The 27,047-nt window shown below is 39.1% G+C and overlaps 1 protein-coding gene across 5 annotated transcripts in view; it reads right to left on the reverse strand.

The window, feature by feature from the left end:
* LOC131688707 (neuroligin-1-like) overlaps positions 1-27,047 on the reverse strand; it is a 757,193-nt gene that overhangs the window by 160,380 nt on the left and 569,766 nt on the right. For all 5 annotated transcript variants that reach the window (XM_058973158.1, XM_058973159.1, XM_058973160.1 and 2 more), the window contains 3 exons: positions 8,969-9,163; positions 8,528-8,913; positions 8,202-8,347 (listed from right to left, as the gene is read on the reverse strand). In XM_058973158.1, the coding sequence (XP_058829141.1) occupies positions 8,202-8,347; positions 8,528-8,913; positions 8,969-9,163 (727 nt within the window). The remainder of the gene's footprint in view (positions 1-8,201; positions 8,348-8,527; positions 8,914-8,968; positions 9,164-27,047) is intronic.

Below are 27,047 nucleotides of genomic sequence, written 5' to 3' on the forward strand. Positions count from 1 at the left end.
AAGCTTTTTCTTCGCATGAGCTCACCAATAAAAATCGGCTATAGTGTGTTTGTTATTTATATGTTATGTATTCTGCAAATGTTAGAAGTAATTTCAAAAATTAATGAAGTTGGACCAAAAGGCTTTTTACTTTTTTGAAATCATTTATAATTATATTGAGAAGATTGTGTAAAAATTTCGGAATGGATCTCGAAGTACTTTACGTGATATTTCAATTATAGTTGGCCTATTGCAGGGCGTTTAGGAGAGGGGGGGGGGGAGGGGCTAAGGGTTTCAGCGCGAAAAAAAACCTTTTTTTGCGAATTGTTTAGGATTTTGCAAGAAGCGAATTAATTAAAACATTTATACATTATAATGTATCATTTCAATAACATTCTGTAATTTTTCTTTGCAAAAATATCGACAAACGACTCGGTGACGAAGCTTTTTGTAGAACGTCTCGGGAAAAAACATGATATGCGGTGTACTTGCCATTCAAAAACTACTTAACCGTTTTATTTCAAACTTTGCATACACATTCTATGTTTAAAATACTTAGCCCCTACGTTGATTTTTTGGGATAAATTTTTAATTAAGGGTTGTTTTACTCATCTCAAATAATTTTTTTTTATTTTGCACGAAAAAATCCGTCTACCTTTGAATAAAACCCCCTTAATTGAAAAATTATCTCAAAAACTCTACATAGGGGTTAGGTATTTTATTTGCATAGAATGTGTATACAAAGTTTGAACGAAATCGGTTAAGTAGTTTTTGAATGACAGGTAACACCGCAAATAATGTTTTTTCCAGAGACGTTCTACGAAAAGCTTCGTCACCGAGTCGTTTGTCGATATTTTTGCATAGAAAAATTACAGAATGTTATTGAAATGATAAATTATAATGTTCAAAAGTTTTGATAAATTCGCTTCACGTAAAGTTCTAAAAAAAATATTCAAATCAAAGTGGTTTGTTGTGCACGATGAAACTCTTATCCTCCCTAAATGTGAATGAAATTTTCTTTGTTTTAATGTAATATTTGTAATATCTCGCAAAGTATTTTGAGATCTACTTCAAAACTATTTTCACAATCTTTTTAAACATATGATTCTTAATTATGAAAGAGAAAATAAGCATAAAAAGAGGTCCAACCTAAAAAAATCAATTAGGTTATAATAATTTCAGAATACACTGAAACCTCCATTTACGAACCAAACCGGGGGTTCGTAAATTGAATTAGTTCGTAAAATAGTTTGCTTCACATTCTTATTAATATTCGTTGGTTGAGCAATATTCTCGATAAACCTAACTATATGGGTATTTTTGGAACGGGATTAACAATTAGCTGATGAAAATGGACAATTGGAACCGTTTCAAAATCCAAGATGGCGACTACCGGTTGAGAAATATTCTCGATAACCAACAATATGGATTCAACATTGAAGACCCGATTTTATCAGCTCCCGATTTTATCTGATAAGAAAAATATGCTCAAGAAAGGACTTACTCAAATTCAACTTGTTTCGTCTACTAGATCCCGTAAAACTATCGATTTTCAAATGAAGCTGACGAAATCGGGTCAAAAAGCTGATACAATCGGGGGTAGATAAAATCGGGGACACCCAAAATCCGACGAGTATGTTTCTATTACTTTTGGGTAAGATTCTATTGTCTTTTCGGTAACAGACAACGCAATTGCACATTGCGGTATTAAACTCATATTCCCGCAAAGGTAGTAAACGGTGGAATGACGAATTTCGGTTGCTGTTCATGTATGTGCATCACACAATCAAACACTTTTTCAGTATGTGTCAACTTCGGCTCTGTTCGCATGTAGAATAATTCGGTCGATTTCTATGATAGTATTAGTACCGAGTCAAACCAACCGGAATCTTGGCGGATATCCAACCAAATTTAGGCTGGAATCTACCCCAATATTGATAGAAACTAGCCTGAATCACGAATTTTTTACTGGATAGGTTGGATAGCGAAAAAAAATATTTGAGGCAGTTTCCGGATCTTGCCTAGTTGCCAGATCCGACACAGTTCTCGATCCGGACCAGTTCCCAAATTTGGACCTCCCGGATCCGGACCAGTTCCCGGATCTGTAGCAGTAAAGTGTGAGCCGATCTTCAAATACGGAATGTGTCGTGTAGAAAAATCTAACCTCGTCTTTATCCCCATTGTGTTTATTCCGCTTGAAGCGCAATACAATGACAAGCGAAGTGTTACACACTTCCAGACAATCCGACGCGTTAATATTTATTGAATAAGAATTGATGAAACTTGAGTGCGACGCAGAGAAGATTTGAATGTGTTGGTATTGCCGTTTGGGGATTTTTTTGTTGGGACCGTTTTAGAACGAAACGTCTTGCTATTAGGGCATTTTTTTCCTATTACCGTAAAGGTATTACGGCCGAGTTTTGGATGTAGTTGAATGCCTTCTACGTTACGCCAATCGTTTAGTTGTTGGTCTCTTGTCCAAGCCGAAAGTTCTAGTAAGATTGAGGTTGAGGTTATGGACAATTGATTTAAACCGGAGGTCGCCATCTTGGATTTCAAAACAGCTCAGAACATCGATTTTCGTCATGCACTCGTCAATCCCATTTCGAAAATACCAAACTTTAATTAGTAACAATTAACTAAGAATACATAAGTTAAATTGTATACAACTTCATGCTATACTGCACGAACTCAAACTTTTCAAAAAGAGTTCGTTATTTCGAATTTAGTTTGTAAAAAAAATTACGTAAATCGAACATTACGTAAAAACCTGTTTTAATCCACCTAGCGGTGCAATTGTGCCTTTCTCATTTCTCTAAACTATGGCACGGAGGCTTTTTATGTTCAACAGATTTGTGGAAATGTCCATTACATTCTTAGTACACTTTGCACTTATACACAATGGCTTGCCAGCCACAAACTTGATGAGCTACGTGTCGACGGTGAAACACTTGAAACAAAAAAATATCATACTCCATTAGCCTAATCAGCATTAGATCAATGTTATCTGCTTGCTAACTCATTTTGTCATGCGGGGGTGGGTATGTGAGGAGGGCGAAAGTCCCATGAACGAACGACTCCCCAGCTTAAATTGGTATGCTTTGTGATATAGTGGTGGTTTAAGGATGATGGGGTTGAAAAGGAGGGGTATGAGGGCTGGATGGGGTGGTGGTCTGAGGGGTGATTTAAGGAGATTTTTAAAGGAGGGGAGTGAACAGTAGAGGGGGGGGGGTGTAACCCCTCTCCGTAAACCATCAACTATTTATTTATTTATTAACAGATTAAGGCCGAAGTGGCCTGTGCCGTATACAAAAGATTCCTCCATTCCACTCGGTCCATGACCGCGCGTCGCCAGCCACGCAGTCTTCGAAGGGTCCGCAAATCGTCTTCCACCTGGTCGATCCATCGTGCTCGCTGCGTGCCACGTCTTCTTGTACCGGTCGGATTGCAATTGAGAACCGTTTTCACCGGGCTATTGTCCGACATTCTGGCTACGTGCCCGGCCCACCGTAGTCGTCCGATTTTCGCGGTATGACAGATGGGCGGCTCCCCCCACAGCTGATGCAACTCATGGTTCATTCGCCGTCTCCATGTGCCGTTTTCCATCTGCACTCCACCGTAGATGGTACGCAGCACTTTCCGTTCGAAGACACCAAGTGCGCGTTGGTCCTCCACGAGCATGCTCCAGGTCTCGTGCCCGTAGAGAACTACCGGTCTAATCAGCGTCTTGTAGATGGTCAACTTCGTACGACGGCGAACTCTGTTCGACCGAAGTGTCTTGTGGAGGCCAAAGTAAGCACGATTTCCTGCCACGATGCGTCTACGAATCTCTCTGCTGGTATCATTGTCGGCGGTCACCAGTGAGCCCAAGTACACGAACTCTTCAACCACCTCGATTTCGTCGCCACCGATGCAAACTCGAAGCGGGCGGTTCTCATTCTCTTCTCGTGAACCTCTTCCTATCATGTACTTTGTCTTCGACGTGTTGATGGCAAGTCCGACGCGCTTGGCTTCTCTTTTCAGTCTGATGTAGGCTTCCTCCATCTTCTCAAAGTTTCGTGCAATAATATCAACGTCATCGGCAAAGCTAAGTAGCTGAACGGACTTTGTGAAAATTGTACCACTCGTGTCGATCCCTGCTTCTCTTATTACACCTTCCAGCGTGATGTTGAATAACAGACACGAGAGACCATCACCTTACCGTAGTCCTCTGCGTGATTCGAAGGGACTCGAGAGCGTCCCTGAGACACGTACTACGCACATCACCCGATCCATCGTCGCCTTCACTAATCGCGTCAGTTTGTCCGGGAATCCGTACTCGTGCATAATCTGCCATAGCTGATCTCGATCGATAGTGTCGTATGCGGCTTTGAAGTCGATCATCAAATGATGTGTGGGCACATTGTACTCGCAGCATTTCTGCAGTACTTGACGAAGAGCGAACACCTGGTCCGTGGTAGATCGTTCGCTCATGAAACCCGCCTGGTACTGCCCCACGAACTCTCTTGCAATTGGTGATAGTCGACGGCATAGTATTTGGGAGAGTACCTTGTAGGCGGCGTTCAGCAGGGTGATTGCTCGGTAATTACAGCAATCCAGCTTGTCGCCCTTTTTGTAGATAGGACACACGACACCTTCCATCCACTCCTCCGGTAAAATCTGATTCTCTTCTGTATTGTTCGTTATGTGGGTTTTTTAAGGGGCGGCTTATAGGGCCTACGCCAACCACCTGTCTCGCCGGTGGGCCGTCGTGCCAGGACTGCTTAAGGTCCCACCTGGACACCAGGACAGGTTTACACCTTCCGAAGAAGGGTAACCCCCCCTTCCCTGCCAGCATACGGCCAAAGTTCCCACCGGGATTAGTACCATCAACTACGCCCCTGTTAAAATCCAGAAACCTTATGCGAGTCGAAAAAAAATATTGACGGATTAGGTTGACGTTTTTCAGAGTGATTGCATAACCTTTCTATATAAGAAAAGCAAAAATGTGCCAAAATCCAAAAAAGTGAATCGTCATCAATTTTTTTTTAGAGTTTGCATCAAGTCTCGACGTTTCATGCACCCTGAACACATTTAGCATCAAAAATAAAAATTCTATTTTTAATTTTTCCTATAGTTTATATGAGAAATTTCTGTGTGGCCGCACTCTGAAACCCGTAATTCCGGAACCAGAATTCCGATCGATCCAAAATTCAATGGCAGCCGATGGGAAGGTTGCACCTTTCATTTGAGACTAAGTTTGGGCAAATCGGTCCAGCCATCTCTGAGAAAAATGAGTGACATTATTTGACACATACGCACATACATACACACACACATACACACATACAGCCTTTTTCTGATCTCGACGAACTGAGTCGAATGGGATTTGACGCTCGGCCGTCCGGGCCGGGATTAGGTTTACGTTTTTCAGAGTGATAGCATAACCTTTCTATATGAGAAAGGCAAAAAGGAGTTCGTAAATGGAGGTTTCAGTGTACATGTTTTCGTCAATTTTCCCGATAAGCTCATGCGAAAATGCAACTTTTTTCCATACATCGAATACTTTCTGAGTAATTAGAGATTCAAAAATGTTCCATTTTATTATCTTTAAAAGATCACAGCTAATAACTTGAAAAACTAGTATATACAGCCAAAACAAAAATACGTATCAAATACTTTTAGCTAAAGATTGCAGGAAAAAAAATTGGAATGAATAAAAATTTTGGTTGTAAATCCGACGCGAATGACGTTGCATGACGAAACTATTTTTCATGGATGAAACGAAATGATTCGTTCTTTTACCAATTATTTTATATAGTAAAACGAAAAAAGAGATCGAACTAATAAAATCGACTTTATATCAAAGTGCTCCCTATCCCTATTGAGTACAAAAAAAAAGTTTTTTTGCAAACATTTGCTTGGTCGAAAGCGATACGTAATGCCGCAATTTAGTCGAAACGACTTCAAAACGTTTCGAATCGAGTCACTCGAAACAAGATGCGAGATGCCACCCCACAGTGGGACGAGCCCGGACTTAAGTCCATATATGAAGGTTATGCGATATTCTCACTAGTATTTTTCTCGTATCAGCTGATCCATCAGAGACATTTTCGCTAGATTTTAGGTGATTTGAATGCAAAATGAATTTCTGACAGCTTTTTGAAGGGCATAACTCAAGTGTTTTTTGCATTATTTGACCATAGGAACTATATACGGTTTTTCTCGTTTTTCAAAGAAACGGTTGATTTTATGAATTGCATTACTTCACCAAAATTATCCGTGTGATAAAATTACATCGAAATCGCCAAAAATAAGTCACTAGTTGGTTTAGTTAGTGTTTAGATAACTGTTTGTCATGAATTTTTATTGAATTCGAACTTCTAAAGCGATAACAACAACGACGCCCGTAAATGCCCGCGATCACACTATGCTCATTGGAAAGCTTTTCATTTTCTCTTCAAAATGAGCCTATGCTAGTTTTGCGAAAACTTGCGATAAGCAGTCAAAATTTGAAAAAACTGTGAATGGACACGCATGGTTATTACTGATATTTAATTTGAATATTCACTTTATAACTAGAATAATGACACTAATTTATGCACAACTTTCAAATAGCATTTAGAGCATGATCTTTAAGGGTTTTACTAGTGATCAAGAGTAAGGAGCCGAGTGGGAAGTATGGTTTTTAAGTGGTAAAGGAATTAAGAATGTTTAAAATTCAGTAAATATTTTCAACCATCTGAAATGTGTCATAAAATGTTTCATGAACTATTTTTGCTAACTTACGCAATAACTGTTAAATTGTGTGAACACAGTTGAGTTCTAGTCATTTGGTGAGACTATTTTTTTCCGAGTTTGCATAGCACTGATATAGCTTAATGGTATGCGATATTATCCAAATAAAATAAGACCATTTTTAAATGAACCATATACGCAAAAAAAGGATTTTGGATTTATTTTAATTTAAGGTATGAAATAAGCAATCTAAGCAACTTAAAACACACCTGCGAAAACAAAATCGTTAACAATCTTGTTGATTAGTGAATGTAAATCAATATTCCACTAAGACGCTCAAAATGTTTGTTTTGCAAATGAAAAAAAATGTAGTTTTCATACCAAGTAACCCACTAATGAATTAAACGTTCCAAAATTAGACAATCACATCTTATTTGATCCTTAAAAATAATATAATCATTTCTAAAGCCCCATAATGAGATGTCAATCAATTCGTTTCAATACCGAAAATAAATTTCAAAATTACAATTGAAAGAAATCTTTATAAAAGACAATATTTTTACTTTTGAGCCACTCTAATAAGTAGTAAAGTTAATTTCTATTTTCTATAACCAACATAGGAATTCAGCGCACAAAAATGAATTTAAAAAAAAATTGAACCTTCACAACAAAATAATTATTTTTGAGCCACCCTAATGTACAATGAAATTTTTTTGCAAATGTTAATATCAAAAACGATTTAGCACACGAAAATTAATATACACAAATTTTAAGATCGATTTAGAAAAAAAAAATATTTTTGAGACACCCTAATGAATAGTGAATGTTCATTTTTGAATGTTTTAATATCGAAAACGAATTCAGCGTACCAAAATTACATAAAAACGTCCTATATGAACCGATAGGGAAAAGTTTGGACTTTAGTCCACCTTTTGTTCTAAGTCGTGCCACTGTGCACCCCTGAGTCTTCGCCAAGGGCGCCTGAAGACCACGCTATGCCTTTGACCGGAAGCGAGCCTGATGAAGATTGAGTAGTCTTACTCTCTTCGATTTTTGCTGAATACAACTGCTTGTAATCCAAAATCCAAATCTGTCGATGTGAGGAGTACTTGAAGTAAATAACTCCGTAACTCATTGTGAAAGAAGAGAATATTCTTAGTTGCTTATTTCGAACGAGTGTTTACTTTAGATTTCAAGGTAAGGTTCACGCTGTATTTTATATGAAATTGCGGTCGCATAATCACTGAAATAAGACCATCAAGGACAGAAATTACAATTATTCCTTTCGCTTGGCATGACCACATCCTTCTGATTAAAACATTTTCCCACTTCTCCGCATCATCTCAACCATATCGCCATCTGTTGCGATTGTAATGAAAAATCAATATTTTGCCACGATGATAATGTGTTACGGTATCGGAGCTTTTGCAGCCTTCAACCCACCAACCACCAACCGATGATATTCCCTTCCCTGCTTCACATTCTCTTATAAACTGCCAACCCACCTGATGTTGATTGGGTGCTGGATCGGCTTGTCCCAGTCGGTGTACTCGTTCCGCACGGCCGAGAAGATCTCGTTCAGGTGGAAGGTAAACGCATTTCTGATGTAGGTTCGCAGAAGTCGATTTCGTTGCTCCTCTTCCAGACCGTACTGTTGGACCAGCGAAAAAAAAAACACGTTTGAGAAACATTGCACATGAAACATAAATCGAAAGAAAACAATGTACAGCACAGATCATTTGATGTGGGAAAACGAGAAATTGATTGCCAATGAAGGTTCGAGGACACAATCAATCGATTGTCAAGAGGGTGTTTATTTTTCCGATTTTACCTGAATATCGGCTGCGCTGAAGTCGTTGTAACTCTCGGTTGTGGTCATACCGAGCATCAGTTCACTGGTGATGAAGCCCTCGCCCGAGTGTTCCATTGCGAACTCAGGATCAAGCGAATCTTCCAGCGGAAGAAATGGTCCCCAGGAAGGCATGAACCGTACGGCGGTCAGTCTTACACCCATCAGTGCTTCCAGTGGTTTATCCCGCAGACACTCGGTGATATCGTCTGTGGATGGCTTCCGGGCTGGTTTTCCTGGCGGAGGATCCACCAGCAGATGGCAGGCCATTTGCTGCGAAACTTCCAACCGAATTGCGTCCGGTTCCGGAATCAGTGCCCACGGACTAAGCGCAGATCCGCTGAGCAATATCGCCCGGTGGATTAGACCTGGTATGGTTCGAGATGTTAAGTAAAGCAAACAATTTCGATAAAATGAAAGTACCTTTTCCAGCCTTCGAGATAAGCACCATATTGGCGAGAGCTGCTCCGGTATCGTGACCCGCCAGGGTAATCCGCTTTGGATCACCGCCAAAAGCTGCAATATTATCCCGCACCCACTGCAGTGCGAGTATGATGTCCATTAAACCTAGATTGCCACCAGAACCCGGTGATGTTGAGGCACGAGTTTTGAGAAAACCTGAAACAAAGAGCGAAATTTCAATAGTACTGCCACGGACTATTGATGGAAGCTACAAATAAGTAATCACTATTTTATATCAGAATTGATGATTTGAAATAAATATTCCTGTTTGATGATAACCCAACACATAAAACAACCTCCAATAACATCGATTAATCTTGCATTCATAGGACTCGCTATTTCCAGAATGATAGCCACTTCACAATTTCCATTGATGTATTTAACGTATGACACACGAATCGTACAATTTTTACCCACACAGAAAAAAAAAACAACCAGCTGTGAGAACCCTTTCGATGGAAATCATTTCAAAAGATATTTTTCCACCGCTTTCAACATGCGGACATTTATCCCGATGCTCAACCGAGCAAAAACAGGCTTCTGACCGGTGCCAGTAAATAAAAAAAAAAAATCTTTCAATTGGAAATGAAAGTGAAACAATGGGGGAATTGCTTTCCCGCCGCCCGGTTACAACACGCTCCAACTCCGCACGGAAAGTCCACGGTCCAGATCCAGCGATGGACGGTGGAGGCTACATAGTAAATCAAAGAGAATTATAGAAAAATCTGGATCGCGAACCGGTTGGAATGAAAAATGGTTTCCAATGGATAATCACCGATAGGGAAAGGGATGCAGGCCTAGGCGAAATGGCGGTTCGGGATCGGGATAAAACTCACCGTTTGGATGGATTGTGGGGTTGTCTTTTTTTGGGATACTCGCGGTAATCCCAACGGTGATAGCGGGGTTTTTTGGAATTGCCATTGGAATAGTCCGGGTTTTGATTTATTTCAGGTTCAGGTGATAGTCGTAGGATGAACCGTGTACAAGCGGGAATGTACACTTGAATATGCGATTTTTGTTCATTTGTGAATATTTTTTGTGAATCGATTCGTTGTTGAATCGAATAGAAGAATGCACGAGATGATGGATTTATTGGTCGGGTGTGTTTAGAGCTTGTGACAGTATTGACCAAAGTTTGCTCGATTTATTGACCAATCATGTTACACTCTATCGGAAAACAAATGCCGAACCGAATTTGTTTTCAGAAAGGTTTTATTAAATATTCTGAAACGTTGATAAATCTAAATATATTTGTATAAAAACTTTTCGGTGAACTGAAATTTTGTAACATACCTACAATACCTTGAATTATTTGATGAAAAAGTCAAACACTAAACTGAACTATTACAATTTTTTAAAAGGAGAAACTGATTTACGTTGTTTCATAAGCCGGGAAGAAGTTCCTGATCTTGCTGTCTCACTAGCAACAGGGCCATCTTAAGGCCACTCGGGGCCCCTGGGCACTATTAAACTAAAGGGGCTCCTATCAGGTCCGTAGCCAGGATTTTGTTTCGGAAGGGAGGTTTACAATATGTAGAAGACGCTAAAACGAAATGAGTAGAAACATATCCAGAGATTATTCGAGCAAGGAGAATATCGAAGTTTACTTTAAACCTTCTGATCTGGCGAGCGATTTGCAGATGCGGAGAAACAGTGCAACTTCTATTGTCTTTATCTGACATCTTGAAACTTGTTATTTCCATGGCATCGTGCGAATTTGCCTAATTTCCTGATATTTTAAGTTAAAATGAAACTTTATTCAAGACTAGCCCGGCCTGGCGGATCAGAGGGTAAACTGATGGCCTCCATTATTCAATCGTTGTATTATGCTGTATTTCTCCTTAGTAGAGAAACATTTAGCTGAAAACTATTTTTTCTCCACTAAGGAAAAAATTGTTTAAAACCCTCGTGTGAAAAGCACAAAACCTATAACTAAATTAGTTAGGGAATTTGCATCTCATCAGAAATCGACACTAACTGACAGTGACAGGACCGGTTTTGACCTAAATTTTACTCCACTAAGGAAAAATAAAGCATATTACATTGGCTTGCTAAGCCAAAACATATATCATTGTGTAAAAAGTACCCAATGTTTGACAACTTTTTTGGAGAAATATAATGGTTTGGATATGTGCGATTTTCTGCAAAATTTTTAATAAGGTTTCATCTATAAAATCAAAATAATAGCGTCCAAAATGCCGGCTTTCTCCAAAGAAGATTTTTCGAATCTGCGGACATTCTAGTTTTTGAACAACTCAACCAATTAACTTGGCGTTTTGCCTGCCTAAAAGAAGACAACATTCTCCGGCGTTGTAATCTACAAAATTGCAATATTTTGATCTTTAACAATTTTTTCAGCCGGCCAGTTATTAAATTTTAACGAAGTGATGTCTAAGACAGTTTTGCAAAGTTTTGCCAAATAGGTGGTGAATCAGTAGTCGATTCTCATGAACTTCTTAGAATTTTAATTCATAACATGCATCATCTCTTGGCTACAAAATTTTATTTCCATATTTTACAACATAGAGGGCGCCTACACAACTTTTTATCGCTGTGAGATAGAAACGAGAAGTCTTCTATAAAGTTGTAGAACAGACATTTCTCAATATTTTTCCCGAACATATTATTATTCTATATCTTTTCGTTAAAAAGTTGATTGTGGCGCCAACTACGCGGTGAAATATATAACTAATATTTTCTAGCCAAAAGATGGCGTATATAATGTTCTGAAATTCCTCTGAACATATTGTTCAGCTAAACTCATCCATTACCATCAACCAGTTTGTTAAAATATTAATAACTTCTCCCACTATAGCTGAATTTCTTCGCTGTCTTCGACAAAGTTGTTGGCAATAAAATTATCTTTCTTATTTTCACTTGTAGTGATTTTTTTTTTTTATTCATTTCGTTTATTTGATAGGCACAAATGCGTTAGCTTGGCGGTGCCAAATTCTTTTGTTTTTACATTTTGGATATTTTAAAACTAGGAGGTTACAATGGTGAAATATTTTTTTTTTTAAAGAAAAATTTTACAGCTATCTTAAGACTAGAAATAAGATTCTATATACAAGAGAGGGAGCAAAAGATTATTTTTTATGAAAAATTTTAAAACAAGGAATTCAATAGTAATAGTTTTTTAGGAAATATTTACAGTTATCTTAAAACTAACAATATAGTTTGGTACACAAAAGGGGGAACAAATGTTTATGAGAAAATTCACCGGTGTTTTAAAACTAGGGATACAATTCTATTTACAAGATGGGGGACAATAGTTTTAACAAAGAGGTAAAATTACAACTATCTTAAAACTAGGAATACAGAATACAAATTTGAACTTTTTTAGCGGAGACTTATGCTTGGTCAAGATATTCAGAGGGGGCTGTAGAAGCAGTTGTATCAAGGACAGGGGAGAGAAAGCGTAGATGGTGACCGGGAGAGAAGAGCAAAACTTGCAACTTTCGGGCAAACGGAAGATCAGCGAGACAAATTAGCGCCTCAGTCTAGTAGGTCGGATTGGCGGATGGTATTCTTCGGACCCGCGGGGAATCCTTCAAAAGTCATCGGACCTCGAGTCGCTCTCGCTTCAGTTTCCGTAGTGGTAAGTGCGACGGCGGTTACATAGTTGCAGTCTGGAGCTGATCGGTCCCAAAAGGCAGGAGAAAACTTCTAAAACGAGAAATAAAAAGAGAGGGGCTAAATTGGGATATTTATCGTTTTTATGAAAGTATAAATAAGGGACATATAGGGGAAATCACGATTTGCCAGCATATCTCGGACTGGGACATTGGGTGGTCTACCTCGGGCCCGAAGGGAATCCTTTAACTGAGACCTGGCGTCCAAATACCCGGCGCATACCCAGACAACGTGCTCGATGTCGTGATAGCCCTCGTCACAAGCGCACAGACTACTCTCCGCAAGCCCAATACGCCGCAAATGCGCATCCAAGGTGTAGTGGTTGGACATAAGTCGGGACATTACACGAATAAAATCCCGACCCACATCCATCCCCCTGAACCAAGGCTTCGTTGATACCTTTGGGATAATGGAATGTAGCCATCGTCCAAGTTCACCATTGCTCCACGAGGTTTGCCAACTGCTGAGTGTCCTCTGACGACAAATACTAAAAAATTCGTTGAAGCAGATTGGTCTTTCATATATGTCACCATTTAATGCGCCCACCTTTGCTAATAAGTCGGCCTTTTCATTGCCCGGAATAGAGCAATGAGAGGGGACCCAAACAAAGGTAATTTGATAAGATTTTTCAGATAACGTACACAAGGACTCCTGTATCATCCCCAGAAAATACGGGAGTTGCTTTTTAGGCTTCACCGCACGAAGAGCCTCGATGGAGCTGAGGCTGTCCGAAATGATGAAGTAGTGATCTGTGGGCAGAGTGTCGATGATCCCAAGGGTGTACTGAATTGCAGCTAACTCTGCGACGTAAACTGAAGCGGGATCATTGAGCTTAAATGAAGCGGTGATAGTATTGTTGAAGATACCGAAGCCAGTGGACCCATCGAGATTTGATCCGTCAGTGTAGAACATTTTGTCACAGTCGACTTCTCGGAATTTATTATAAAATATATTGGGGATCACTTGCGGGCGTATATGGTCCGGGATTCCACGAATCTCTTCCTTCATGGATGTGTCGAAGAATACAGTAGAATCAGAAGTATCTAGGAAACGAACACGGTTGGGAGTATATCAAGAAGGGTTAATGCTCTGTGCCATGTAGTCGAAGTACAAGGCCATAAATCGGGTTTGAGAATTAAGCTCGACGAGCCTCTCGAAGTTTTCAATCACCAACGGGTTCAGAATGTCGCATCGGATGAGCAATCGATATGAGAGTTCCCAAAATCGATTTTTTAGCGGAAGAACGCCCGCCAGCACTTCGATACTCATCGTATGGGTCGAGTGCATGCAACCCAAGGCAATGCGCAAGCAACGATACTGGATTCTCTCCAGTTTGATGAAGTGTATGTTCGCAGCGGAGCGGAAACTGAAACACCCGTACTCCATCACCGACAATATCGTTGTTACCCCGAGATATTTAAATGTGAAAACCTGATTGATCGTTACACCCATTAATAGAAGCTGGAGTTGCGCCGGCTCACGCTTCCTAGAAAAAACAACCAACTCAGTTTTCTCCGTGGAGAACTCAATACCCAGCTGAAGAGCCCAAGCAGACAAATTGTCCAAGGTATTTTGTAATGGTCCTTGCAAGTCGGCAGCTTTGGGCCCTGTGACAGAGACCACGCCGTCGTCTGCAAGTTGCCTTAGCGTGCATGAATTGGCAAGACAATCGTCAATGTCATTCACGTAGAAATTGTAGAGCAGGGGACTTAGACATGAGCCCTGGGGAAGACCCATGTAGCTAAATCGCAATGTTGTTAAATCGCCATGCGAAAAGTGCATGTGCTTTTCAGACAACAGGTTTAGCAAAAAGTTATTTAAAATTGGCGAAAGACCATGCTGGTGCAGCTTCTCTGACAGAATGTTGATAGAAACTGAGTCAAAAGCCCCCTTAATATCCAAGAAGACTGATGCCATCTGCTCTTTGTTAGCATAGGCCATTTGGATTTCTGTAGAAAGCAACGCAAGGCAATCGTTCGTCCCTTTGCCTTTGCGGAAGCCAAATTGTGTATCTGACAGTAAGCCATTTGCTTCAACCCAATTGTCGAGGCGATACAAGATCATTTTCTCGAACAACTTCCGAATACAGGACAGCATTGCAATCGGCCGATACGAGTTGTGGTCGGAGGCTGGTTTTCCTGGTTTTTGGATGGCGATGACCTTCACTTGCCTCCAGTCATGAGGGACAATGTTACCCTCAAGAAACTTGTTAAATAAATTCAACAAGCGCCTTTTTGCAGTGTCAGGCAGATTCTTCAGCAAGTTGAATTTGATTCTGTCTAACCCTGGGGCGTTATTGTTGCATGATAAGAGAGCAAGTGAGAACTCCACCATCGAAAACGGTGTTTCGTTCGCGGTATCGTGAGGAGACGCGGCGCGGCACGTTTTCTGTACCGGGACAGAGTTCGGACAGATCTTCTTGGCGAAAGCGAATATCCAACGGTTTGAATATTCCACATTCTCGTTGGTACTATTACGGTTACGCATACGTCGAGCCGTACCCCAAAGAGTGCTCATCGCTGTTTTTCTCGTTAACCCGTCGACGAACCGGCGCCAATAACTGCGTTTTTTGGCTTTCATTAAACTCTTCATTCGCCTTTCTAACGACGCGTACTGTTGGTAGCTAGCGGGTAACCCGTCTTCCCGGAAGGCCTTATATGCAGTGGACTTCTCCGCGTACAGCTCTGAGCACTCTTTATCCCACCACAGTGTGGGAGACCGTCCATGGGTATTCGCGCTGGGTACTGGTTTAGTCTGAGCTTGATTCGCACTGTCGAGAATCAAGCCAGCCAAAAACTTGTACTCTTCCTCCGGAGGAAGTTCTTGAGTGGATTCGATTTTAACGGATATCGCGGTAACTCTTCCAATCAATGTTCCGTGTGAGGTCATACGAGACATTGATTGTTTCCGATGGTCTTGAACCGTTAGCAATTGAAATCACGATAGGCAAATGATCGCTACCGTGGGGATCAGGGATCACCTTCCACCTGCAATCTAACTGTAGCGATGTCGAGCATAGCGATAAATCCAACGCGCTTGCGCGTGCTGGTGGTGTAGGAATCCGCGTCATTTCTCCCGTGTTTAAGATGGTCATGTTGAAATTGTCGCAAAGATCTTGGATTAATGTTGATCTATTATCATCATGAAGACAGCCCCATACCGTACCGTGCGAGTTAAAGTCTCCCAGAACTAGCCGCGGTGCCGGTAAGGATTCCGTGATATTACAAAGCGTTCGGTGCCCTACCGAGGCTCTAGGAGGAATGTAGATGGAAGCAATGCAAAGGTCTTTACCTTTGATTAAAACTTGACAAGCGACAATTTCAATGCCTGGTGTCGAAGGGAGGTTAATTCGGTTGAAAGAATAGCACTTTTTGATCCCCAAAAGTACTCCTCCATAGGGGTTTTCTCGATCCAGACGAATTATATTAAAGTCGTGGAAGTTGAGATTTATATCGGAAGTTAACCAAGTTTCACATAATGCGAAAACATCACATTTTAAACTGTTTAGTAAGAATTTGAAGGAATCGATTTTCGGGAGAATACTTCTGCAATTCCACTGTAGGACAGTGATCGAATCAGTGACCTCGTTTGATGACTTAGCCATCGAAGGATACGATCGCTGCAAGGAGGGGCCATTTAGCAGTCAACTGTTTCAAAAATGTTTGCACCATAGGGAGAAAATGTATCAGAATGCTTTTAAGAGGATCAGTAACATTGAAAGCTGTGAAAATTAAGTCCACTATGTCAGAAAATTTCATTAGTCCGCTACTGGACTGAGTATTTGTTTGAAAAAAGGGAACACTTGGGGTTTTTGGTGTCCCTGGAAGTGATGGATACTCCTTGTTAGAATTAAAATTTCCAAGTCCTGGAGCAAATTGCTTCGGCTTTAGTGCATCACTTCCGTTGGATTTATTGATTGTAGTTGGCGCACTCTGAGTGGACGACACCTTGGCACCCTTACGAGGCAATCTAGGGGAAGCTTGATTTTTCCTCTTCCTGGACTCCCCTGGGTTAACCAAAGATGTTCCCTCTTGTGGGTCGTCAGATTCTTGCTCAACGCCAGCCAAAAGAGCAAAGGAATTTTCGGAAGGGACAGATGGCGAAGCATTCTTAAGAATTTCTGCATAAGAGCGCTTCGAGCGTTCCTTAAGGGAGCGCTTAATTTTATCCCCGCGCTGTTTGTACGCGGGGCATGATTTAAGATCATGCGGAAGGCCCCCGCAGTAAATACACTTCTCAGTTTCTCCACTGCAAGCGTCATCCTCATGTTCTCCCTCGCATTTGCCGCACCTTTTCTTATTGCCACAATAGGTGGCTGTGTGGCCCAGCTGCTTGCAATTGCTGCAGTTCATTACCCGCGGTACAAACAGGCGAACCGGTAGACGAACCTTATCCAGGAGGACATAGTTGGGGAGGGAAGACCCGGAGAAAGTCACCCGAATCGAGTCTGACAATGAATAAGTTGTCTTATTATTCTCAGTTTTTGCTGAATACAATTGCTTGCATTCCAGAATCTTCACATGTTCAAGTGAGGGGTCCTTAAAGCAACCAACTCCATACTTCAACACGTCTTCGCACTTCAAACCCGGTTCGGCAACGACCCCGTCGATCTCCACTGCCAAACAAGGTATATACACCTTAAATTGCTTTGTAAAGCGCTCGCTGCGAGCAATCTGGTTTGCCTGGTCGAGGTCATTCACTAATATGCGTATCTTATTAGCTCTAACACGTGTTATCTGAGCTACGGCCGGGTAGTTAGCAGTCAGCTCCCGTGAGATCTCTAAAATATTAAGCGATTTCGTAATGGGCCGGAAATAGACCACCCAGGGCCCAGTTGAACTGGGTGGGTATGTTTTAATACGAGGAGGACTGGGGGAATCAGGGGAGGGAGTAATTTCGGGTTTATCCGGTATATCCATGGGAATATCATTCCCATCCAATGTTACTTCGCCCTCGGCCATTTAGGCACGAGGATAGCACGTGGTGTAAACGAGAGATGAAACTTATATTCAGGGGAAAGGGATCTAAGAAGTAGCGACAGATCGGGGGAAAGGGAAATGAGAAAAAAAAAGATACTTAGCTTATATAGCGGCTTGTCCGGTTATTGAACTATTCACTTCACCAACCTAGGCACCGGCGAACAAAGCCTGCCGCAAACAATGACTGGCCTTCACAATGTTTATATTTATATTGATCCACTCTATGCACAGCACAAGAAAACGATCTGCTTCGATCGAGAGTTCAGACGATTGTGACTTGTAGTGATGAACTGATTCAAGCCTCAGATTTGCTTTTTTACATTCCAGACTGCGGTGTATCTTCAAACAATATGTTCGGGAATATTGTCAGACAAGTGAGTACAACTAAACCAATATTTTACCACTTTTTGCTCAGTGTACCCCTTTCCACGTGTTCATTGTTTATCGTACGATTGGTAAAAAATATGACGTCATGGTTTTCCGGATTACCAGTGTTTTAGTACGGTGTGCATGCCTCCCATAAAATGAAACTGAGTGTCACTAAAAATACTGTTAAATATTGTGTTAAAATGATACGAAACTGTCTTCTCGGCTAAATCGTTCTCATCAAATTGTTCATCAAATATTTGTCGTCTAGCACGCTTGAATACCGATTATACTAAGAGTATGATACAGAAGTTCTCATTGTGCACAATTTAGTAGCTTGCCATCACTAACTTTATTTTGGCTAATTTCTAGCATAATGTCGGAGTTTTGTTAAACGTGGCAATCACTAACGACAATGTGCTCAGTTTTGGAGAGTTTTAGTGTTTAGTCTTCCATACAACTTCTCCTACTTCTTTATTATATAATTGGTTCATTGAAATCGTTTGAATTATTTAGCTAAACGGGGTCTTTGGTCTTTTGGTCTTGATTCAAATGATAAAAATAATAATATGAATTTTAATGAATATCTGTTGCGTGTTACGTGTTGCGACTTATTTACGAGGCGGGGAAATATTTTTTCCTCAGTAACTGCGTCTGGAGGGTCGTTCAATCCCTTCTCGTACTCTTCCGTCTCGGCATCGTAGTTGCTACCTTCATGTTCGCGAGCTACCTTCATGATTTCTTTTTTTTTTGCCCTTATAGGTTACGAGTGTGAGCTTCCCCATTGATGGTGCTGGCTGTTAATTTTGAGGTACTTGGCGCAACTTTTGCCGTTGTCAATATTACCTGAATAGCTGGCACAGACTTGGTAATTGTTTGCGCTTCAGGTAAGGGTGTTGGAGGCTGTGTATGTGCAAACATTTGTCTAAACATTAGTACTATCGCATTATACTTTGTACTGTAGGGTCAAGTAAGAGGAAATGGCTCTGAGATTCTCATCCCAAAAACACCAGTTTACAATTCCTATATGTGCCCTTCCATTTTTTCCAAATATGAAATGAACCATTTTGTAGCCAGTATGTCCATCATCTACATAGATAGGGATCTTGCTTATAGCACTTTCACACACAACCATGAGTTTAAAGTTGTTATGCAAAATGAATGATTTTGCCTGGGACAATTTGTTGAACGTTACCATGATGGAATGCCTGACATGGTAGAACTCGATAAAGGCAACTTTTTGTTCAGATAAAACACACAATACAAAAGAAACTGTTTTTGTTGTTCGCTTTGCACTGGCTCGGGCACAAGCAGAATGCTCCAGTTGCTCGAAATAGTAATTTTCTTTAACGTTTTCTCATTAATTTGTTCAAACCAAATGAGATCAAATTTGTTAAAAAACACCGAAAACCAAATTTTTCTTTATGTTATTTGTGAAAAAATCGGCTAGTCACCTCATTTATTAGTTCAAATTTTCTCATATTTCTGAATAAAATTACTGATAATGAATTTTTTTTTTTGAGTGTTCGAAAAATGGAAATATTTTTGTAACTAATTTGGAGAGCGCATGAACAATACGATTTTGTCCTGAATATTGAACAAATACTGGTTTAGTGATAGGGGTAGATAATCTTTATTTACATACTATGTGTATTGTAGGATGATCGAAAAAATATCCTTCGCATGAGGAATATGACACTCTCAAACACTGCTAAAATTTGTGCCAAGTCGACCAACAATTATTGAGTTGAAGTTTGCCTGGAAAAATCGCCATGATTTTACAACGGCTAAAATTTTCTGAACAAGGCAAAGTTCCGGAATGTTTCTAAGGTTGCCATCTTTTAGTACAATAACAAGATTTATGATTCTTTACCAGTTTAATTGGTTCGGGTATAGTGGAAGACAGTTACTACACCGGTTATAAAAGTTTCGGACCTCGAAAATGGGGAATCATGTTTTGGAGGGCTTTGTCCGTGTAGATTTGTCCTTTTGCGGTCCCAGATGTCATGAAAAGCTAAACTATTTTTCCACGTCTACAGATCGCTTGCCAGACAGATTTTATGGCCAATCTTGCAATCTTCTTCTTCTAGCTCCTGCACACCATTCATGCAAACATTGTGGCCACGATGTTTTGCTTGTCGTTGTGGTTCACTGTATTTCTAACTATTCTGTTTTTATGTAGTAGTCTTTGGTTTTGCTTGAAATAAATGGAAATTTAATCGAAATGTTTTATCGACGTTTTTCCACTTCATTGTTGGATATCATTTAAACGTCTTGAGCGCATGGAATACATAGCGGCCATATACTAATTACGTAAGGGCATATGGGGGGGGCGGTAGTACATATCAAGATAGCTTACATATTCTTATCGTTGAGGGAGGAAGAGTTTGTTCTTTCTTACATAATATCATAAAATGAAATTAATAAGAAAAGTATTCTTTACATAAGAAATGGGAACTATTTCTTATTTGTGTCACGAACATTTTGTATATCAAACAAAATTAGCACATATTGTGCATCATGGTCAAGGAAGGGCGGACCACGAATTGAAGAGTTTTGCAACGGCAGGATATGATTGTTAAATTAATTAAGGAATTTTGTTTATTGTTTCCAACTTGAGGAGTGGCATAATTGACGATGGTTTTAGAGCAGTTACATCAATATTTGGACTCATGGTGGCACATTGTTCTGTTCCGGAACTCGAGTCACAATATACCTTACAAGTTAAGAAGTGCTGATACTCTTCGTGGTGTTGATCCATCATCCTTCTATTCAAACTTTTGCTTCAAAACCGCAAGGTATTCGGAAAATGTTCTGTCATGCGATTGTAAAAGATTTTCTAAGCCCAATAATTCCAGAGTGTGAACTGTATTTTACTTCAAGAAAATTCGAAGATGTCTGAGCTATGCGTACGATAATCGTCACAGTTGGAGCTCAGAACAGGTTGTAAATTCTTTTGAGCACAAGGAAATAGATTCAAAGGAAATGGAATATAGCGAAGTAGATTATGTGGACTAGATCGGGGTTTCTGAATATCTCCCAATAGTTGTTCCACTAGGATGCAAACAAAATTACTGCAGATGATTGAAATTAAATTTTATCATGACTTTTCTTGAAGTATTTGTATAAGTATCGTTTTCGCTATCTATATGATATGATTTTTTAATTACGAAAATCATGATAATATCTTATGTAGGGGGACGGGGAATTCGTCAAAATCATACGAAATCTTATCTGAGGGGGAGGGGGAAGTTAAAAAGTTCTAAAAAAACTAATTAGTGTACGGCCCCCTATCAGTTAACGATTCTTAATCCATTCATGCCCGTTTTGTTTGTGGACAACAACGCTTTTAAACAGCTATAATTTTTGGTTTGGGCAAGAATTGCTACCAAAAACAAGTAAGGCTAATAAATGTGACTATTACCTTTCATTCGAGCACTAACAGTTATAATTATTAGCTCTAAAACTGAAGTTATTACAATTAGCCTAATTGGATTCCGATGGAGCAGTGCTGCCAGGGACAGTTCACGTGTGCGACGAAAACTGAAATTTAGATATATCTTTGTTATTTTGGATTATTATCGAAAACTGATCAAAGCTATCAATTTAGACTGTCTTCGACTACATTTTCCGTGTAATTGGACTATAGTAAAAATTCTAGGAAAATTGTATTAAGCATTGGAAAGTAAAACTGGCACAGCTACTAGCACAGCGATGGAAGCACCTATCTTTATGGAAAAAAGATTTTCGTGTTTCTTGACCCTACTATTATCCAGGAAAAATAGTTTTGGAAGTTAAGGGTTACCTCATCTGTATACATTGCGCTTTGTAATTTTTTCAATGTGCAATGAATACAAGGTCTGCTAGTTTCACCCAAGCGTTGCATCTTTTTCCTTGCTTCTTGAATTCAACGAGTAGCAAGTGTAACAACTCTCTTTCTTTAGTATTAGCTTCCGGGCTGATTGGTGTTGGCTGTACTGGACTGGACGCAGCTTTGACAGCTGTTATTATCTAAATAGGATTCAAAAATTCGGCAATCCATTTGTGATTCTGTTGTTGGTATTACTAACTGTGTTGTATTGGGTTGACGTAGACAAGTTTTTCTTATCGGTTCCTGTAAATGATTTTTCCCAATGTGCTATCAGATCACAAAACCATCGAAACCTGCGATGCTCGCTAAACAACTTCCCAGCTGTTGTTCATCAATTTCGACGGATTTTCGCAAAATAGACGACGCAAAATCCTATCTGATTATCGGCCATTCGAATCCAGTATTGTCACTAGCTTCAACTTTGATTCTTATTGGGGGTGAGCAGCAAAATTGCATTGCAACCACCGAGATAGTAGGCCACGCTTTATCTACGTGGGGTATCGTTCCTATGTCACCCGTCGGTTATTATTGACCAGATTCGGAAATTTTGGCGGCTATATATAGGGTGATGAGCCCATTATCGCTATGTTTCTATTATCACGCTACCCATTTGAAGCCGTTGGTTAGAGCAGTGTCTGCCATCTTTGTTTAACGCATTGAATCAAATGGTAGCGCAAAAATAGGGGCACTCGGTTCGTATTTTCGTTGCGCTCAAACACGAGAATTTCACTGTTTTCAGCGCGTGTATGTTATTATCTTGGTACTTAACAACGAAGCAAAGCTGTTGATGCCAATTTGTACGCATTCCATTGTTTGTAGGCCGAGTAATTAATGAATCAGTGCGGCGCCCTCCTTAGTATGGTGAAAATAGGCACTTCACCCTAGGTAAGCTTAATCCAGTGAAAGCGCAGTATGTATGTGCACAGGAAAAAATGGTCGATAAGCAATGAAAGGAATGCCAACTTCAATTCTTTGAAGCGACAATCCAGATCTATGAATACGTATGTCGTGTGTGCGCGCGGATTCAGCGGTGGCTTCGCAACGGTGGTGAGTGGGCAATTTTCGGAAGCCTACGTAATCCGTTCCAGGTGGGCCACATTCAGCGATAGTCGATAGCGGACGTCACTGTTGTCGTCTATTCAGGAGACGACATTGTGCATTGGAATAGGTTAATCACATTTTGGAGGAAAAAAAGCTATTGGCTTAGCATCAGTGTTGGTTGCGAAAAAAGATTGAACTGTCTTTCAGCTTTGTATGGTTACGTTCATTCTCACTAGCGATTTGGGACTTGTGGAAGTGTCTTTGTTCAATCAACTTTATCTATTTATGTATTGTCCTCAAACAAGAGTAGACTTTATCAGAAGTAGTTAATCTAATTTCTTTCATTATTTCAGTTCCGAAATTGATTGCTGGCTTCTCTAGGGAACTACAGGAGAAGTGCCTGCCAAAAAAGGCGGAATTATTCTTGGTTTTCTGTTGAAGGTTTCAAAATTTAAACTTCGATAGCGTTCAAAATTTTTGTAGCAAGTCGAATTGAATCCAGAGTGATACCTGTCATAATGCAGAATAAAGCCAAATTTACACCTTACCGATCCGATTCAGTGCCAGTTCAGTTCCGTGCACGACCGCCAATATTCTTTCATACAACTCAAATGCGAGAATTCACACTCGTCCGGAACGGTGCCTTGCCGGACAAGCGTGAATGCTCGCATTTGGTTTGTAAGAAAGAATATTGGCGTCCGTGCACGGAACTGAACCGGCACTGAAACGGATCGGTAAGGTGTAAATAGTACTTAAGGCTGAAAAACAAAATATGGGAAATAACTTCCTATCTCACCGTCTGACCGTTGTTCGAATGGCAATAGTCGAACATGTCACAAAAATATACGTGCTACTACGTGTAGGCGAAGAAAATTTAGATTGCCTCCTTCTTACCGCACCGTCTGACCACGCCTTAACATGATTCTCATTCGGTTAGCGAAAGATGAGTGAAACTCAAAAATACCAGCGGGACATATATAACTTTCCAATATTCGATTAGGTCTCTTAGATACTACATATTGACGACAATATCTGTGACAGACTGGATAATTTCGGTTGTTTGTTTAATGTAAATCAGTTTTTGCGATGTTTATTGAAGTTATGTAAACTTCAAAACTTTATACAAAATCGGTGAATTTTTTTCCAACTAATTACTTTAATTAAGGTGCAATTCCTGTCAATACAATGGACATTACTAACGTTCCAGATCATATACTCCTGGAGCCTCTATATTGAATGGTAAGTCGTAGTCACGACAAAAAATTAAAAGTGTGAAACAGTGACACCTCTTCAAGTGGAGTAGAAAAGTAAAAATCACAATGAGGCGGAAATTGTAAGGTAATAGTAGTCGTTAAAGAAAAACATTACAGCTGGGTTGAGTAAAATGATTGAAAAGAAAAGAAAAGTATATGGAAGAGAAGAATATGAATGAAAAAAAATGAATGAAACATCGTGAAGAGTGGAAAAATGGAAAGAGTGTAGAAAGTGAAAAGATGAATGAATAAATGAAAAGAGTGAAATGAGTCAAAACGAGAAAAAAACAGAAAAGAGTGAGAAAAGTAATAAGACTGAAAATAGTAACAGAGAAAAAATAGTATGGAAATTAGAAGTCGCGAAATGATTAAAGAAAGAATCAAAATGATCGAAAGGAATAAAAAACTGAATAGAGTGACGAGAGCGAAAAAAGTGAAGAGTGACAAGAGTGTAAAGAATGAAAATAATGAAAGCAGCGTAAACTGCGAAAATAGTTAAAATAGTGAAAGGTATAAAAAGGTGAAAAGTGTGATTAGGTGGAATGGAGTCAAAAGTAAATGATGAATGAAAGGAGGCAAGAAACCGAAAGAATTGGAACAGTTTAAAAGATTTAAAAGTGCTAAAACAGTTGAAAAGTTAAATTAATTACAAAAGTTAGGCATTAAAAAAATGAAAGATGCAAAAACGAGCCAAAACACGAAAAATAATGAGAAGAGTAATTCAGACAGATGAATGGAACAAGTTATATAGAGAAAATAGTAAAAATGTGTAAGGAGTGAAAATATTTCAAAAACAAGAAAGGAATGATTTGAGCGACAAAAGTGGCGCAGAAATAGTGGTAAGAGTAAAAGAAATTTTAACAAGACAAAGGGTGAACAGTGTAGAGAGAGAGTGTAAAAAGTTTAATGCATTGAAAGTGTTAAAATGTGAATGGAGTGAACAGAACAAAATCAACAAAAATGCAGAATGAAGAAAGTGAACAAGTTACAAGATTAAAATGATTCAAAACATGAAAACAGTGAAAGAATTAAAAGTGTTAATTAAGTAAAAAGTGAAGAGTGAGAAAAACATGTAGGGTCAACGGGTAAAAAGGTAGAAAAGAGTTAAAAGAGTGTATATAGTGAATGGAGTGAAGAAAGCGACATGAGGGAAAGAGTCAAAGCAGTGAATATAATGAATGTAGTAAAAAATAAGAAGATGAAATGACTTCAAAAAGTACCAAGTGTTTGATGTGTTAAAATGGTAAAAAATGCAGACAATGAAGTGGGTAAAAACACCGGTAGATTGAAAAGAGCTAAAACAGAGTATTGGATTCTTCAATTCCGACAGCAGACCAGTGTTTTGTTTAGTGATCAGCTTCAGCTGGAATATATTGGTTTTAGTATATTGAACCTGCCTTAACCTTCAAATTCTTACAACTTTTCAGAGCGAATCCAAGTCGCCCTCAGCACTATTTTGGCCTAGCTCGTGAATCAATTCTGACACCTATCAAGTTTAAGATCTGACTTTATTGAATATGTAATATGTATATTTGGAATACTCACACTTAATTTTAATAAATTTAAAAATAACCAAGCGTGGTTCAATCCAGTTGGCATGGTGATTAGTCATAATCGCGGATACAGTAAACTATTCCAAATGATTTTAATCTAATATAATCTATAGTGAGTATAATTATAATTCATGTATTACCTCTTTCAATTTTAGCAATAAAGTTTAACGATGGCCCAATAATAATTAAATAATAAGTTTTATCAAATCTAATCCACGTTGATCTTCACTTTACCCTCTTCTTCTCTACTTCTTTTTCTTCCATATCTCTTTATTCCGCAGTCATCAATTATTTTTCCTTCTATCATATTTATACCTCCACAGCAAAGTCGATCGATGTACGGTTACCAGTCGCGTTCGTGGTAACACAGAGGAAAGAGTTAGAAGAGATTGAGAAGGGTGAAAATAGTTAAAAGAGCAAACACAATGAAAATAGTGACTAGAGTGGAAAGAATAAAAATTACAAAAAGAGTAAATGGAAGATAAGAGTGAATCTAGTAAAAGGTGTAAAACAAGTGAATAGCATGAAAAAAGCGAAACAAGTGTAAAAAGTGTAAAGGGTAGATAGAGAGTAAAGAGCGAAAAGAGAGTAAAGTGCTTTAAAGTGATTGAGGATTGGAAATATTGAATGAGTAAAAAGATCTGGAAAGTAAGAATAGTGGGAAAAATAAGAGCAGTGAAAAGAGTGTAAAGATCGAAAATAACGAAGAGAGTGTAGACTGTGAAAGGAGTTAAGCTAAAGGAATAAAACAGCATGAATATATTAAATAAGTTAAAAGTGTGTGAAATATGAAAAAATTAAAAATGTCAAAGGAGTAGAACAGTTTAAAGGATTGGCCAAAATTATTAAAAAAATTAAATATTTACAAAAGTTTGGAGTAAATGATTAAAAAGAGTTTAAAAAATGCAAAAAGCCAAATGCATGAAAATAGTAAAATGAGTTAACTTGAAGAGAAAAATGGGAACAGAGAAAGAAGTTGAAATAGAGAAAATAATAATGAATTGCATTTAAAAGGTGAAATATAAGAACGACTTAAAAATGTAAGAAAAGAGGCAAGAGTGAGAAGAGCGAAAATATTTAAAATGGTTGAAGGAGTGACGATAGAAAAAAAAAGAAATAATGATAAGAGCTACTGAAGCGGAACAAATCAAAATAGCGATAAGATTGAAAAAAGTAAAGGGGTTAAATGTGTAAATAAGATAAATGGAGCAAAAAAAAGTTAAAGGAGTGGAAAGTTTGAAAAGTGTTAAAAGAGCAGCTAAAGACTAATGAAAAGAATGAAAACCATGAAAATAATTGCAATAGTTTTTTTAAGAGTTTTAAAGTGAAAGTAACATAGAAGGC

The sequence above is a fragment of the Topomyia yanbarensis genome, chromosome 3, assembly GCF_030247195.1.
Source record: "Topomyia yanbarensis strain Yona2022 chromosome 3, ASM3024719v1, whole genome shotgun sequence".
Classification (NCBI taxonomy): domain Eukaryota; kingdom Metazoa; phylum Arthropoda; class Insecta; order Diptera; family Culicidae; genus Topomyia; species Topomyia yanbarensis.